Consider the following 16725-nt stretch of genomic DNA (forward strand, 5'->3'; position numbering starts at 1 on the left):
GAATGGGAACTTTAAAGCCCCTCGCCTCCTTCTTTCTTTTTGCTTCCTTCCAGAACCCCTCCCGCCCTCCGGGAAGCAGAATGAGGTGAAGCCATGAGGGACTCTTCACACCGCGCCTCCTCAGGACATGGCCCAGCAGCCGGGCCAGCCGGTGGGCCCGCGGCGGCTCCGAGCCGCCGCCAGACGTGTACTCGGAGCTCTTTCCCTCCCCTCAACCTACAAGGAGGGACGCGAAGAGGAGCAGGAAGAGAAGGAGGGTCGGTTTCACCCCGAAGGGCTGCCGCCTTCAGCGGCGAGGTGATGGGAGAACCGCACCGCCCGCCCGCCGCGCTGACACGAGCCGCGCGGCTCACAGGTGAGAGCCGTTGGCGAGGCGGGAGGAGGGAGGGGTGTGTGCCCCCACACCCGACCCCTGGGCGGGCCGGGGGACCTGAGTGGATGGAGTCCGCGTCAGTCAGGGGCAGGGCGAGGCCGGCGACGGGGGATAGCGGCCCCCGCCCGGCGGTGTGGCTCCAGTTGCGGAGGCGCGGCGGCACCATGCGGGCGGCTGCCGGGGTAGGAGGGGAGAGGCACCTGCTCTCTGTGAGGGGAGGCGGGCTGAGGCGGGAGTACTCCCTCCGCGGGCTTGTCGCTGCCTCGGTGCTGCTGCCGGTGTAGCGGCATGCCCGCCGGTCCCCTCGGCTGTTCGGTTCATGTGCTTCTTTCTAGGACGTGGTGGGTATCCTCTGCCTGGTGTCGGTGGCGGCCGCGCTGGATTTCAAGTACCACCACGCCGAGGAGCTGGAGGCGTACCTGAAGACGGTTCACGCCGCCTACCCCTCCCTCACTCACCTGCACAGCATCGGGCGCTCTGTGGAAGGTAGGCGAAGGGGCAGTGTAGGGGAGAAAGCTTTCTGCTTTATTTAATCTGGGACAAACATGGGTAGAAGTGGCTGCGGTGGCGTTTCGTGGGCACTTGCTGGCAGTAGGGCTGCTTTAATCCCAAGTGCTGGGTGGCTCTCTGCTTGCATCTCTGAAGTTTCCTCTTCCTCTCACTTAAGCGTGAATAACGAACTCGGATGACACATAGGGCGCTTCAGCTAGGGTAGAAGTGCCTCAACACCTTTTTGTTTGAGAATTGGAAACCTCCCGAGTGGCAATTTCAGAAACAGGGCTCCCTTTTAAAGAGCTTAGGATGTTGTGGTACCGCGTTTGCCAAGTGCCCGTTCTAGGTGGAGCTATAATAGGAGTGTGTGTCTTCTAACATGTGGCTATGTTAAAAATAACCTCTCTTTTGGCTCTATTATTCCAGTAAATCAGGACTGGCTAGAAAAAGGATTTCAAATTCCATACTGATATAAGGTCTTATACCTTAAATGAATAATGGGATTTCAGTCTCAAACCCCACAGGCAAATACACTGAAATCAGTAATTGGCTTTCTGGCCTTATATAGCTATCTGAATTTATTTCCCTATAATACTTTCTCACAATAAATTTATAGGAAAAAAAAGAACTTGTTTAAGATACTAGAAAGTTTAGTGTTTGCTGCCATATAAATAGTATGCATCTATCTAGCTTTAAGAAAAAAAAATAAAGTAGATTTCGGGAAAGTAAATTGCTTTGATAAGAGGTATAAAACTAGGCAGAGACATTAATTCTTTAGAAACATGATCTGTTCTTCTAGTCCCATTTCATACCACTGGAAGGAGACAGTGTAGCATCTATTATCAAATCTATGCATGTGTCTAAAAAAATCTGCTGCCTTCTAGGTAGATAACAGTAAAAAATGATAGTAGCTTCTTTTCATGCCTCCTTCCTTGCGTTACTATGTATGTCTCTGCATTTTTCTTACGTATGCTTGTATTTGTCTGGGACGTAACTCTTAGTTGACGAGAGGGTTCTGTTTCAGTGAGGCATCAAACAGCTGTTGTCGCTAGCAATGTGTGATCTTGTCTCTGTGTGTGGCTACACTTGTGTTAGGAAGTGTCACTGTGGGAATACTCCAAGTAGACAAGGAAGCCATGTTCTTCCTGGTTTCACCAAAGGCAGGATCATATTGAATTGTGTTAATCATTCACACAGAGGAGGTTAGTCCCTTTAAGTGCAAACTACCACTTATCCACATCCTCATTTTCCTACCTTGAGGGGACTTAGCTAATCTTGTAATGATAGGACTAGATTATGACGTTTTCAGCAGGAACTTTGCTAGCTTATCTCCATGCAGGTAGGAGAAAAACCCCTTTCATCCAACCTGAAATTGAAATTTTGGCTTTTACATATCTAGACATCTGGAAGTTGATAACATGAAGTGTTCAACTTGTCTGAGTTCCATCAGCCTGAAAACTGGAAATGCATCATCTCTTGATTGTAACTCAGCAGTGTACTGAAACTGCATTCATATTTTGATTATATTACCTTCTGCTCTGCCAAACTATGTGAGAAAAGAGAATTGTGTGGGCTCTGCCTTCTGCCAGCTATATGTCACGATCTGTGAAAAGGGATTATTTATGCTTTCTGCATGTCCTGTGTGCCTGCAGTATTCCTCTGAACAGGATAATGGGCAGTGGGAACTTTCTTGGTGCCCTATAAAGCAGAGTGGCAGTGAAAAATGTTCAGTGCTTTTCTTTTTCCTAAATGTTAGGAGATTTCTACCTCTGTTAAGAAACATGCCTTTAGAGTACCCTGAAATGTGGTAGAGGATGGTACTAAATCAGGCTCTTTGTTTTGTTGCTCATACTAAAAGTGTGTGGAAACAGAAGTGTTATAATTTTGGTGGAAATGAAGATTCATGTTTGGTAAGCAGGCTGAAGTTCTATTCCTTTTTTTCTATGTTAAGCTGACACAAACAGGAATATATGTATGCACTTGCACTTACTGGTATGGGGTTACTAGTGTCCCTCTACCAGTTAGCTAAACCATGACAGCAAAATGTACTTATTGATGATAAACTAATTTAAATCTCTTTTTACAAAGGCACATAGTGACAGGACAAGGGGGGAATGGCTTTAAGCTGTCAGAGAAGAGATTTAGACTAAGCAAGATGACCTGTTCTAGCTTCTCCTCAGATGTATAGTTTGGTCATCCTGGTGGCCCTCTGCTGGACTTCATCCTGTGTGGTGGTATCTCTGTTGCCCAGGAAACCCATAGCTGAACATGGTACTCTAGATGTAGCTTTACCGATGTTAAGTGGAAGTGAATAATAATTTCCCTCAAGATGCTGGCTTTTCTTCTTGCTGATGCTGAAGCATGCAGGTTGCCTTTTGTGATGTCAGCGCACATTACTGACTCACATTTATCTTGTCTACCTGAACATTACTCCCACACCCTGCAACCCTGAGGTTGCAAAACTGCAGCCTAGCCAGTCTGCAGCTTGAACAAGCGTGGAGGTTATTTTTTTGGTTGATAATCCCAATATGGTGTTCTTCCATTTCAAGTGCAGGACTTGCATTTGCCTCTGTCAAACTCCGTGAGTTTTCTGCTGAGAGATTCCTTCAGCTTGTCAAGGCCCTTCTGAATGGCAGTCCTGGCCCCAATGATGTTAAACAGTATCAGCTTCAGTATTGCCCCTTGAGGAATGTTGCTAATAAATTGCTGTCACTTGAACCACAAATTGCTCAGTCCAGCCAGCTTCTGACCCTAACTGTAGGCTACTTCTCTAATCCGTATGTTCCCAGCTTGTGTACGAAGATACAGTGAGGGTGACAGAGTAATGGAACAGGCTGGTTAGGTAGGTTGTGGAGTCTCCGTCCATGGAGATATTTAAAAGCCATCTGGACATAGTCCTGGGCAATCTGCTGTAAGTGGCCTTGCTTGAACAGGGTAATTGGATCAGGTGACCTCCAGAGTTCCCTTCCAACTGATTCAGGTTCTGTTGAAAGCCTTGCTAAGGTCAAGACTAAAGAAATACAGTACTTTCTTCTCTTCCACTAAGCTAGTCCTTTCTGCATGAAAGATAAGCAGTCAAGTATAATTTGTCATGCATAAATTTGAGGCAAGACTTTCAAAGCATGATCAATATATGTAGACTATAAAAGCAGTGTACACAACAGAGCCACTACCAAGAGTCTCAATGAAAAACAAAATATGCGCAATCTGTTTTGTAGTGGTTTACATTACCATATACAAATTCACTAGCCCTCTGCCAGATTACTAGGAAGAATGTGTTCTAGACTGGCAATAGCCAGTTCAGTCTCCAGGTCTGTACATTTGGAAGCCATGATGTTTAATTATGTATGTCTTCTGCTAAGCTATTATCCTTAACTAAGGGGAGAAGGTAGCTTAAAAAGACAAAACCTAGCTGACAAAACTGAGTGTTATCTGTTTGGCTTTATTTAGTAGGTAGCCTCAAATACCTCAGGATTTTTGTAGGGTGATTTGTATGTTTGTGAGAAACCGGATATGGTCTTATAAGCAGGTAGGCAGAGATGTGTGATGGCCCAGAAATCTTAATTCTTTTATATTGTTTTAGGTGGGTTGTTGAATAAGCTCATAAAAGATCTTTGGCATGAGCTCTGTTTTTGAATGTACACAGTATCCAACCTCAGTATAGTATGTGCTCTCAATAATAATAGAGGAGGCTGCAGAGCTGTGTCAGTCAGGAGGGAATGGACCTAGTGTAATCATATTGACCTGTCCTGTCTAATGGCACCCTAGTGAAAAACGGACTACTCTTCAGCAAGCAAATCTTAGTATATGCTATCAAAAAGGAAATATTTGATATCTAAGTATGATCTGTGGCTTTTAACCATTCAAGATGCGGTGCTTTTATTCCTCTTTGAAAGGAATACGAGCATGGTGGGAGGCAGACTTAAAGATCTAATAAATAGACATTTAGGCAAGCAACTTTGAAAGAGCTAAGTGGCTTTTGTAGTAGATACGCACTCTTTTAACAACTCTTTTCGGGTACACTTATGGATTCAGATAAAGTGACTATAGCTTGGTTTAGATCTGGATTTCTGGGGACCAGGCTGTATTTTTAGAATTCCAGTCAAATTGGAACAGTTGTAAACAACATCCTTAAGCCAGATCCTGCTCACTGAGCAGAAAGTTGTTTATGGTTGAAGTACCTGTCCTTTACCTAGGGAAGAGCTTCAAAGTTGACTTTATAGATTAACATCTCTGTGGCAGATTCTATCATTAGAGAGACAGAAAACTAAACTGACTGGTTCTTAATGTGGTTTCATTAGACATTTTCAGAAACAGCTTCTTGCAAGAGAGCTCTCATGAAAGCTTTTAGGTGAGAACTTTGTGGTTTAATAATTCTGTTCTGCTGCTTGCTATTCAATTGCTCTGTTGCCCTTGACCTGGCACATTCCATCCATTATTCTTAAGCACTTCGCTAACTTTTCACTAGTTCACCAAACACCATATGTCCACGTCCACTTCCCCTCTCCCCCCCCTTATAACTATTCAGCTGTCCCTACTCTATGAACAGGTTGAAGTATGCAGGGAGTGTGTGTGTGTTCAGTTTTGGTTTTAAAGTTCATGCACAGATTTCCACGTCTGGATGCATAGAGGATATGATATACTATGTGGAAGGAGTACTTGGCAGGGCTCCCAGCAGGGCAGGTTTCTCAGTGTGTTAGAGCTCATTATGTCCGCTTCCTATCTGCATTCATGAGTTTCCCTTCTCAGTAAACAGAAGTGAATGGTGCATGCCCAGGCTTCTGTCTGATAAGCTGCTGTGACTTCAGTAAATGGAGGGTGCAGTAGGGACTAGGATTCGGGCAGCTCAGTAGGAAGTGTGTGTCTGCCTGTTAATAGAGAACTTAGGCAGTTAACCTGTCCCTGACATCATCCTGCACAAATATCATTGGAACATGTGCCCAGTACATGCTGCAGATTAAGTTATTTCCTGACTTTTCTGATACAATGTGATTGATACTTTTAGGTGTTTACAGGCAGCTATTGAACAGGGGAGTGCTACCTTAAGGGATATTGCACTTCTGTGAAAATATTTAATAGTAAATACTATACTTTTCTACTCTGGATATTGATACTCTGTGAATGTAGCTGGAAAATGATGCTTACCTGGAACTTATTTTCAGGAACTGTTTTTCAGACACTTGGTGTGATACAGTATAGAAGGAGCCTGGGTTACTAGCATCAATAGTAAAGTGCACTGTAAATTTTATTGACTTTACATTAGAAATGCTTATATTCTGGATGTTTTTACTTTGTTTAAAGTACTAGAAAACAAGTTTTACTGCTGGAGGAAACAAAACTGAAATGCATATCCATAAAGTGTTTGTACTCTACTGTAATTCTTCTTATCAGGTTAATTTCAGGGGTCCTGGCACTCTACAGAAATAGAATGAGAAGGTTATACATAGCCCACTGTACTCTGAAGTAAGCTTCTCAGTGTTAGTCATTATTAAATGTTTGTACAAACTAAAAATGAGTACCAGTGTATATAGAAATAAGGAAGAACGAAGGTTATAAAGAACTCTTTTTGTCTTGAAATAAACAAATTTCTAGAGGAAAACCCACAGGGAATGTGATGTCTTTAAAGAAAATACTGCAATTATTTTTTTCTTGGCTACATGATATGAGGTATATTTGAGTAGACGAAAATTACCTTCTGTTTGTTCCACTTGCACGGCTGCTGCAGATGGCTTTCCTCCTGTCTCCAATCCTTGATAATGTCTCCCATTCCTCCTCATCTCTCATCCCATGAATTTCTTTAGCAGTGTGGATCACAGGCTTATCATGAAAGCATGGCATATGTAGATAATATAAAGCATTGAGATTTTCAGTGTTCATTTTTAGGAACAAGGATGAATAAGAGATTTCCCACTGAGGGCTTCATGTAAATCATACTAAAGTCACCTGGCTCAAGTCCAGAGTTTCATTTAAAAATGGGCATTCTAAAACTTACTGTGATAGTTGGCTTTACCCATTCTTGCCTGCCTCTCCTGAAATTTCCTCCCCACACTTTATGTGCCAATTGCTCTCTTTGGTCCCTTTCTTCATTACCATCTTTGTTTTAGTTTTAGTCAGTTCTTGCAGCATATAGTCTTTTTGTCTGCACTGAAGCTAAAAAGTCTTTAAATGTTGAAACATAATTTCGTATTTCATCTGACTGCATCCTCTAGCAATTTAGTTATCAGAATTAGTTCAAGTGGGACTACTGTGTAGCTGAAGAATAAATATAGTCCTACTGCATCAGTTCAAAAGTTCATGCCAATACACAGGTAAGTCACATGCAAGCTGGCTTCTGATGGACAAATACAAAGACTTCTGTCTTATAACATGATTTAACATTGGTTTGTTGTTTTTTTTTTTTTATCAGCATGGCTATGCAAATAAGTACAAATAACTTATAAAATATGTAGCTTGGTCAGTGTCAGTTGTATAAAAGACTGATAAGACATTACTCTTTGAGGTGCAGTCCACTGAGCATGTTGCTATTCTCTTGCAGTGAAAATAAAATAATTTGCTTAAATATTCACTTTATGCTTGCTCTGAATTGGTTGATCATTATTTTGACTTCTATGCTATCTCCTACCCCTAAAAATAATAATGGACATATGTATGTGTTGTGCAGTTTTTACATACATATGCACATGCAACTTAAATACAGTTCTTCGAAGAATCTTGTGGGAAGGCTTTTCAAACAGCTCTTTGAAGGGAATCTATCCTAGCAACATAGATCAAACACTTCTATTACAAGAACTGTTTTCTACTACTGGAATCTTTATGTCATAACTTTGAAATGGAGAGGTCTGATGTATTTAGAAATAGTTCACTGTTCTTATGAGCAGCATTTGTTTAAAACCAGCATTGTGAGAAAAATCTCTGCTCTCTTGCTTCCTCTCTGTCCCTTGCTTCGTAGTTGTCTAGTTGCAGCATATATTTGTCAAGCTTTTTTTTCAGAGCAGTAGAGGTCTTAAGCCTGAAGCCATCCTGTTTTCCTTCAGCAAGACTTTACAGCTTTCTATGTTTGTTTAGAAGTAGACAGAATTGACAACTGGATATTGTAATTAACACCAGTGAAGTTAGCAGTGCTGGGGAGCTTGTGTAACAGAATCAGCAATTGCAGCTGGTGGTGCAACTCGATTCTTGCCTAGCTGGTGATGAGAAAGTAAATATATAGAAGACTGTTCTGTTACCTAAAACCAAACAAAAAACCTATTCCAAACACTCAGACATGGAGCTCAGGATACTCAGAATGCTGCACAATAGAAAGATTAATCACTGGGGTCTTTTTCCTCCCCTTACTTCATATAGGATGCTGCTTCTTGGAGCATTGTACATAAACTTTTAGCCATGTGAATAAGAGGTGTGATCTTGAAACATGGCTTGTGATCCTTCTTATAGCTCATAACTGTGCTGACAATTTGACTCTAACTTATGATCTGCTGATTGCAGGGGGAAAATCAAACCTGTATGCTCACTTTGAGTTGCTTTCTATATGCAATTCAGTGTTGATTTACACTGGTCCTAAATAAGTATTTACTTCCTCAGACTGCTGTTTTTTCAGATGCTGGGGGTAGCACAGGAAGAGAAAGATTCTCTAAAAAAGAAAAAGAAAACAACCATTAATCAAGAGATGGCCTTCAGTCTTTGGGTTGTGCTACAGGGCTTATATTTCCTTAGGTATAGGGGAAATTGGGTGAATAACAATGTCATTGATCAGTGATATGGGTTGAATTGCCCTTTCAGTACAATATTGCTCATGTAAAAACAAATTCTGATTGCAAACTTAAAAAGAAATAAAATTCATCCTGTGCCTGAATCACCCAGAAACTCAATCCGTTTTCATTCTTCTCTTACTTCAGGAGAGCACAGTAACACATTCCTCCTAACCCACTAAAGAATGAGTCTTTCTAGTAAAGTTCTTCCAGTAGCTTTCTAGTCACTTTCACTCACAAAAGAGCAGTGTGCCTTTTGCACCCCTTCTGGACAGCCTTTCTATCTAGGACCACTGACTGTAGATCCTTGCAGCCACCTGATTCTCAAGATGGCCTAATTATAGCTTTACTGTATGTAGCTATGGTATGGGATACTGTGTTCAGCTGGTTCACATAAGTACAAATGGAGACCTCCTTATAATGCATTAATTAGTTGATAGGCAAGATGTGACTTCTTACCCTGAAGCATTTGTTCCTTAGGCAGTTGTTCTGTGCATGATTTTGCATAGAAGAGAAATCTAGCTGGGTTTGGTTTGGCTTTTTTTTTTTTTTTTTTTTTTTTTTTAGGCTTTTTCTTTGAATGAGAATTGGATGTGCACATGACTGCTAGTCTTGCTTTCTGAACTCTTATGAATTAGGTAGCTACTGGAGATGAAAACAAAATGTATAGGGCTGGCTGTAGTTCTCTTCCCCTTCCAGCTGAGATATTACTCTCCCTATAAGCCCTTCCACCTCTGGCACAGTGACTCTTGTAATCTATGTAGTGGCTCGAATGTGAGGAAGAGGTCAGAGGATGCTTCAAAGCAGATGATTCTGCACTTTGATATCTAGGGCTTACTTATATTTATGGGAAAGGTCAAACTATGGCAGATGGAGTTATTAAACTGAATTACCATAGCTGCTGTGTAACATGCTGAGCTCACAGGGGATTTAGGATAATTGAGTTACATTTCCTGTTTGTTCATAGCCAATGTGTTCTACATCCATTGGTCTTGCAGTTATCTGCATTTAAATATCTTGAGCAGATCTGAAAAAGTAACATTTGTCCTGAATAAAATAAAAACCAAACTATGCTCTCAAGAGATACAGTCCTACTGCATCAGTTCAGAAGTCCAGTCTGGTCCAGTATTCTTTTTTCCTAGAACAGCTGGAGGAAATTCAAGGAATAGGATAGGCACAAAATGCTACTTCCCAAGCAATGTGCAACCTGGCTGTTTCTGACAAAGTTTCATAATTGTGGTGGACCTAAAGTAGGGTCAGTACTGGTTTGGTACATCATTGCATTAGGCTGATCTCAAAATCCAAGAGAAAACAAAGGCCACCAGAGCATGTTTTTTGCAGAGACAAAGGACTAAGCTACTGTTTGTAGGTAATAACACTGTCTGAATTTTAGTTATTTGTAAACTATGTGTTTGCCTGTTGCCTATCTTAAAAGGCAGTTGCTAATGTTTCAAAGGAGACATTTTGTTACCCATTTTAGAAGAGAATCTGGAAGAAACTGGTCAAACTGATGTAGCTTGTCAACTAAACCAGAAAGATGATGTAAGGATTGGATTCTCTTGTAAAGTGAGCAGCTTCTTAACATTTCTAACTTGCTTGCTTTACAAGTAATCACTCTGCTCGTGATGATCCAGTGGCACTACTGTGAATGGGTAACATTTATTTCTTTTATGGGTACAGAAGCTTTCCTGAAAATTACTTGATGTGTAGCAGTTTCACACCTTTCTCAGAAAATAAAGGACACATTTTTAGAACTAGGTTTAAAACCCCCATGGTAATAGAAACAAGAGTTAGTGAAAAGGAAAAATAGACTATTTGATTTCTGGGAGTGAATATGAAACCAGTTAGTATAAATATTGGGAAAAGCCTTTTCAGGCTTATTCTGTGTGCCTGGTATTCTCTCCTCAGTGAGCAATACCAGATAAGATTAGTGTGTATTTTAAAAACAGTATTCCCTTCTGAGTTGTTCTTATTTGGATTTGTAAAATTTATTTTTATTTCTTGATTTGTGTTCAAATAAGCCAGAAGGTGCTATTGTAGAGACTGCTCTGGATTGGCAGGTTTTAATGTTTTTATGTATAAAGTGTGCTCAGCTTGATTATGAGAACTTGGAATGGAACAGTTCAAGTCATGTATACATAGAAAAGAAAGGGTTGTTCTCACAAGATACAAGTCCTGTGAAAGTGTCTAAAGCCATAATGTATGTCCCAATTGACCAAAGATTTGTAAACCTTTAGAATCTTTAGAAAGATAAGCAAGCACATAAACCATGAACTGTTTTGACTCACTTCCTGTCTCAAGTGCTTTGGTTACAAATAAGCGCTTTCTAGGGGGGTTTTGAGAGTAATTTGGTTATTTCTTCAATTCTGCTTATAAGGTAGTGACTCTAAATTGGATTGGCTGGTATAGCCTTTGGGTGTAGATAGGTTCTTATTAAATTGTGGGAAATAGTTTGGTTCTTTGTTTTGGTTTGTTTGGTTTTTTGTTGGTTTTTTTTTTTTTTCCCTTTAGAGAGAGGTAGCCTTGTGCTTGTGATAAGGGATACATGAGAAGGGATCAGAAGTATTAAGTTCAGCAGTGGCCCCACCATAGTTACTATGTCAGTGGTTGTATTGACTGAGATTGAACTGTCTGTATTAGCACTCCAGAAGTTGACAAGTGGAAATACAGAGCATAGGATAGACCTAATGCTATGAAATAAAACTAAAAATGCTACACAGGTACTGTACCAATTGGTCTCTGTTGCTGTTTTCCTCAGACAAGCATTTGATTATGATTCATGCTTATCAATAATCCTAATAACAACAGTGTGGTTAGAGTAGCTCTTGCTAAGTATAATCTCTTCTACAGTCTCTTCATTAAGCAGATTCCTGGAGTACAAAACCAGTCCTAAAACCTTTGATCCCCTCCCTAAATAGGAAGTGCTGTCAGTTGAGGAGGGAAGGCATGGTAGGCCTGCAGTCTAATGTTACCATGGGCTTCTTTGGTTTGTTCTGCTTAACTATGCAGCATGCTGAATATTGTCAGATATGCCTGGTCAACATGTGATTGATCTGTATTTCTCTAATCTTTCACAGTACCTTAATCTTTCTTGATGTCCTAGCTTTTCTTGGGATATCAATCTTGTTCATTAGTAATGCGAAGCCAGGCCAAGTTTCTCTGTCTCAGTGGACCATGAGAACATGGTATACTGAAGGTGAGGATAAACTCTCACAAAAGGAGCTGATGTACTACAGTTGTTCATACAGATGTATATCTAATCCCAGCTTCAGGTATGTAGTTTATCCTGAGTATAAACCAGACATCTCAAGTATCTGTTTTCTGAGCAGAAACAGCTGCTGGTTTTTGGCTGACAACTTACAGAATTTGTATCCCCAAAGGGTACGTATATATTACTTATCATAATCTGGAGGCTGCTTTACTTAACAGTCTGGCTAGATTAAACTTGTGCATTTGCTCATGTTTGTGAGGCCTCTTCTGCAATGCTACTATGTCAGTCATTCTGATTAAAGATTTCTGGTTATATAAAGTGTTGGTAACTCAAATTCTGTTAGAATATGAACCAAGCCATGTGCGCTGTTGGGCAGTCCCCTTGCAGAGGGCAAGTTCCAAAATAGCTTTAGATTTTCTGGCTTAAATTGGTGATGGCAAATCACAGTACCACAGGGCAAGGATGCTGTGGGTGCTTGCTTAGCAAAAGGGAATTGCTCCTGAAGTCCTTCATTAGTTGTGGTAGCGTTTTGCTGAAAGATAGCATTGTCCCACTGTTATCACGGAGAAATGAACACTTTGCCTTCATATTGAAGCTTGGAAGTACAATACTGCCTGAGCTTTGCAGGGCATACAAGAACAGATGATATAAAAAAGTAAAAGCCAAAAAAAGGCTTTTGTTAGCACTGAAACGGACTTACCATGAATATGATTTAAAAGAAGTGATAAAGCAGGATTGATTTTTTTTTTTTTTTTTTTTTTTTCCTGGAAGATGAAGACCTTTATGTAGTAACAAGCATAGTTTGACTTAGACTTAGAACATAGGTATCTGCAGGGAAGATACACTGGCATAGTTCCACAATAAAAAGACACTGTAAAGATGCCTTAATATCTTGCATGGCAACAATTAACCTAGATTTACACTAGTATTACAGGTAGCCAATGAGGATGGCCATCCCAAGACATAGCAGAATATGTTGCCAAACGCAGTCAGCGTAATGTTTCTGACATCAGTATGCATTGTTGCAGTGGATTAAAGAGTGCATGAGAGATTGTGGGAATTGTGGTGTATCTACAGAAGAATTTATCAAGGAGTGGCTCTCATGCCACCCTGTCTCTCCACAACGTTTTGTATAAGTAATGTAGATGCTAGTTATTTGCATTGTTTCTTTCTTCTGTCAAACCATAATTACATACTGGATGCTCTTGCAGTGGAAGCTGTTATAAAAATCATCTGGTTTATTTCACTACTGTTACTTGGTGTTCTCACCATGGAATCTAGGCTGAAGATCTCCTGCTTGTAAAGAAATCGAGCTGGATTGACACAAGCTATGCCTACGGCATATCCACTACCTTCTTATGTTCTCATAGAATAAAAACTTGCCTGTCTGGTCCCCCTTCTTATTTTGCAGTACTTTGATTATAAGCTTTGGGGCTCAGAAATTTATGTTTTAAGTTTGAGTGGAGCACACTGGAATGAAGCCCTGGTAGGATGAGTTCCCAGCACTCAGTAGCCAATACCAACCTGAAGAATAATGATAAAGCTTTTAAGTTGTTTGCACTTTCTATTTCTTTGCCTTTTTTTTTTTTTTTTTTGCTACTAAGGGGTCCTTCCATACAGTTTAGGGCCACATCTTTCTGGGTCATATACAAACCACCCTGGTAATATGCTACTTGGCCTGCAGAGTTTGTTGGCAAACAGGGGATAAATAAGAATAAAAAGTAGTAAGCTTTAAGAAAGATGATAGGAAATACAAAGATGTAAATTGTTGTGGCTTGTGTCAAATCTCATAAGTATATTTTTTTGAGGTCATTACTTTGATTTGGTATAATGTCATGTCATGGTTTTTGGGGTTTTTTTTGTTTGTTTGTTTTTTTCATAACCTAGCTTTGTGTGTTATAGGTAACATAAATGGGATCCCAGTAGACTGATATCTGAGGCTTGCATTTAGATATCTATCCAAACCCTCAATTTTCTAGCCAGTGTCGGAGGAAGTTTTGTATGAGCATGTTCACTGCTGCAGTGTTCAAATAGATACTCAGTCAGATCTGGAGCTGGAGTAAACTGGTTTAATGCTGTTTCCCACAGCCTTCTGGACAAAGTGGCAAGATATAGATTGGATACATGGCCTATAAGACAGGTAGGAAACTAGATAAACAGCCACACTCATAGTGTGGTGATCAATAGTTTTTGTTCAGGCTGCAGCCTGTCGTAAGTGGGGTCCTCCTGGAATTAATACTGGACCTTACCCTGTTGAACATCTACCTAAATGATCTAGACAATGGAAATTTTTTACAGTGGGAGAAAGAATTCATTGGAACAACTTCCCAGGCATGTGGTAGTGTCCACATCACTGGAGGTTTTCAAGATGCAATTGGACAGAGTGCTTAATAATCCATCTAAGCTTTCTTTCCCATCAAAAGGTGGACCAGATCTTTTGAGGTCCCTTCCAACCTGAGCTGTTCTACAATTCTGTGATTGTTTCTATGGTTAAGTTGTTCTGGCACCTTACATTCTAATGAGAGGCAATCTTTCTTCCTTTTCCCTCTGTCCTGTGCCTTTCTAGGAAGGGACTGCCTCAACATGGATCAGCATTGCTGCAGTTCCTACCCATGAGCAGCATATGGCTGGCCCAGGGGGACTGTAGTCAGCCTCTTGCTTTTTCTGTGTCAAAGTAGACCTCCATGCAAGTTTTTGAATGAGTAGCCTATCCTGAGTGGTACTGACAGTGGGTCTGATGCATTGCCCAGTCATTTCACTTCATTTCCTAGCCATACCTTTCTTTGATAAGTTTGTTTGTTTGTTAGAAACACACATTTATCTTGATTACTTGAACTACAGTTTGCTAATTAGTTGAAGCAAGTTTTGGTTTGGCAGTGAGAAATGTCTTTTTGGTATACATTCAGTTGATTCAAAGAATGGGAGGCAGCTTAGCTGTTCATTCCAGGTACAAAAAGAAAGTTATCTAGGCTTTACTGATTAAAGGAAACTGTCTAAAAGCTGAATCTTCTTATATGCATTAAATCACTGCTGTATGGAAAGAAATTTTATGTCATCTCTTGTAGGTACACTATCCAGTACTGCAGGCTGAGCAGACCCAGGAATTTATTTTAATTGTTAATGGTAGGTTTTAATAATCCTCACAAGCTGGAAATGCCAGGAAATAATTGGTGTCTCAGTTCATGGGAGTGTTTATCATGTAGATGGCCCTGGCCCTCACACAAACTATAAACAGTTTAAACACTCATGCTGAAAAGACTGATTTAAATCAGCACTTAATGCTAGTCTATACTTAGCTCTTCCTTCAGTTTCCCATGAGTGCAATTTCAAGTGGTAGCAGCAGGAATGAGCACTGCTGATGGCAAAGCATTGGAAATCTCTTTTTAAATTTCAAATCAGAATACAATATTACTTGCAGAAAGTCTTAAATGATGGAACTATAGCATTTTAGCTGTATTTAAACTTTTGTTGCTTTAGTGTATATACAGTACAAAATTGGTGCTAGTACCACTGTAGGTAAGTGGATGAAGATTATGGCACTGTTCTACATTGGTTCATGAGATGGTCCAGGAAGTCTGTGTGGAAGGGATGTGTTATTGATAGTAGTTGAATTTGAAATAGCCCTTATGATTTGCTAATTTTTATGTCCTGTTTTTTAGTAAGATAAGGTGCTTCATGTTTTCAGAACTGCTGTATTGTTTGGCTGCTGTGATTAGATAATAACTAGGTGTGGAAAGGTAACATAAATGTAGATATTGGTTAGCTTAGTGCAGCATCAGGACATTAAACCATCTCATGTTCCAGGTCAGTGTTTTGTGGTTGTATAGGAAATCCTCAATGATTTGAGGAAGCTAATGCTTTTGATGGGCGCTTATTTCACGTGTTCTGAAAGGTTGTTTTACATATAACTCACTGAACCCATTAGCTCTGAGATTCTGGAGCCCTGTCTGTGCTCTTGGTACTCGTGCTGATTTATAACCTTATGGAAGGCTTTTTTCCTTTAGGAAACTGTGCTTCACAATTTAGCTGTTTCCACTTCCACCTAGGAGAGAGCTGGGACACTGTCAAGTCTTCAATATAGGTCCTTTGCTACCTTAATTTTATCATTTCACTGCTGGCTTTTAGACACTGGATGTGCTGTTTGGCATTACAGCTTCGTCTGCTGAATCCCTAGCTAGGGAAGCTGGACACTGTAGGTTTGCAGTAGCCAGTCTTGGGCTGTTGGTGGAAAGGCTGCAATTGCAATTGTAAGCAGGTATGTTCCTCTTGGTGCAGTACTCCATATGGCAACTGACAAGTTGGGAACTAAGGAGGGATGTCTGAGATTTCCTTCCAGCAGAGAGGGAAGGAGAGCTGGGCACAGTGGCTTAGAGGAGTGCATAAGGGCACCAGGAAAAGAAGAAAGTTCTAAAACTAGGGAATCCTGAGACCACTTCTTGAATGTGTCTGCTCTCAGTGCTCTCTTGCTGCTTTTTCAACCTAAGTCTGAGACTGATTCAACCTGTTTAGTGAAAATTTAGTCTCCAGTTTTACCTGTCTTGCACTTGTTTCAGTGCATCTTGTAGTGTACCTTCTGTCCTCAATGGTTTTCTCCCATTCCTGAAGGCACTGCAGTTGCCAAAGTATTTTTGTTTTCCTTTCTAGCTATGTGACTGGCTCTCTGCAGCTATACCATGAGGATCATGGCTCCCACCTCCAGGAAATTGTTTTGCTGTAGAGTTTTACTGCAGATTTGCACATTTCCACGAAAGTTTAGGAAATAGTACTTTTTATAGTACTGCATGTAATGTAGCACATGCATTCATCTTTTCTGTGAGTAACAATGATGAGATGGCTTCTGGGTCTCAGCAAGGCCTGTGTGAGAGCTGGAGACAGGAAATGTACATGCAAGGCCTGGGTGT

The 16725-nt window shown here is 40.7% G+C and overlaps 1 protein-coding gene across 2 annotated transcripts in view; it reads left to right on the forward strand.

Annotated features, from left to right (window-relative positions):
• Window positions 1–438: 438 nt before the first annotated feature.
• Window positions 439–16725, forward strand: part of CPM (carboxypeptidase M) — a gene marked incomplete at its 5' end in the record, with an annotated part of 32450 nt that continues 16163 nt past the window's right edge. The window contains 2 exons of one of the 2 annotated variants that reach the window (XM_080613541.1): window positions 439–582; window positions 709–859. In XM_080613541.1, the coding sequence (XP_080469667.1) occupies window positions 439–582; window positions 709–859 (295 nt within the window). The remainder of the gene's footprint in view (window positions 583–708; window positions 860–16725) is intronic. The other variant, XM_080613542.1, reaches the window with a different exon arrangement.

Source organism: Psittacula echo (genome assembly GCF_963264785.1).
Source record: "Psittacula echo genome assembly, chromosome: 1".
Classification (NCBI taxonomy): Eukaryota; Metazoa; Chordata; class Aves; order Psittaciformes; family Psittacidae; genus Psittacula; species Psittacula echo.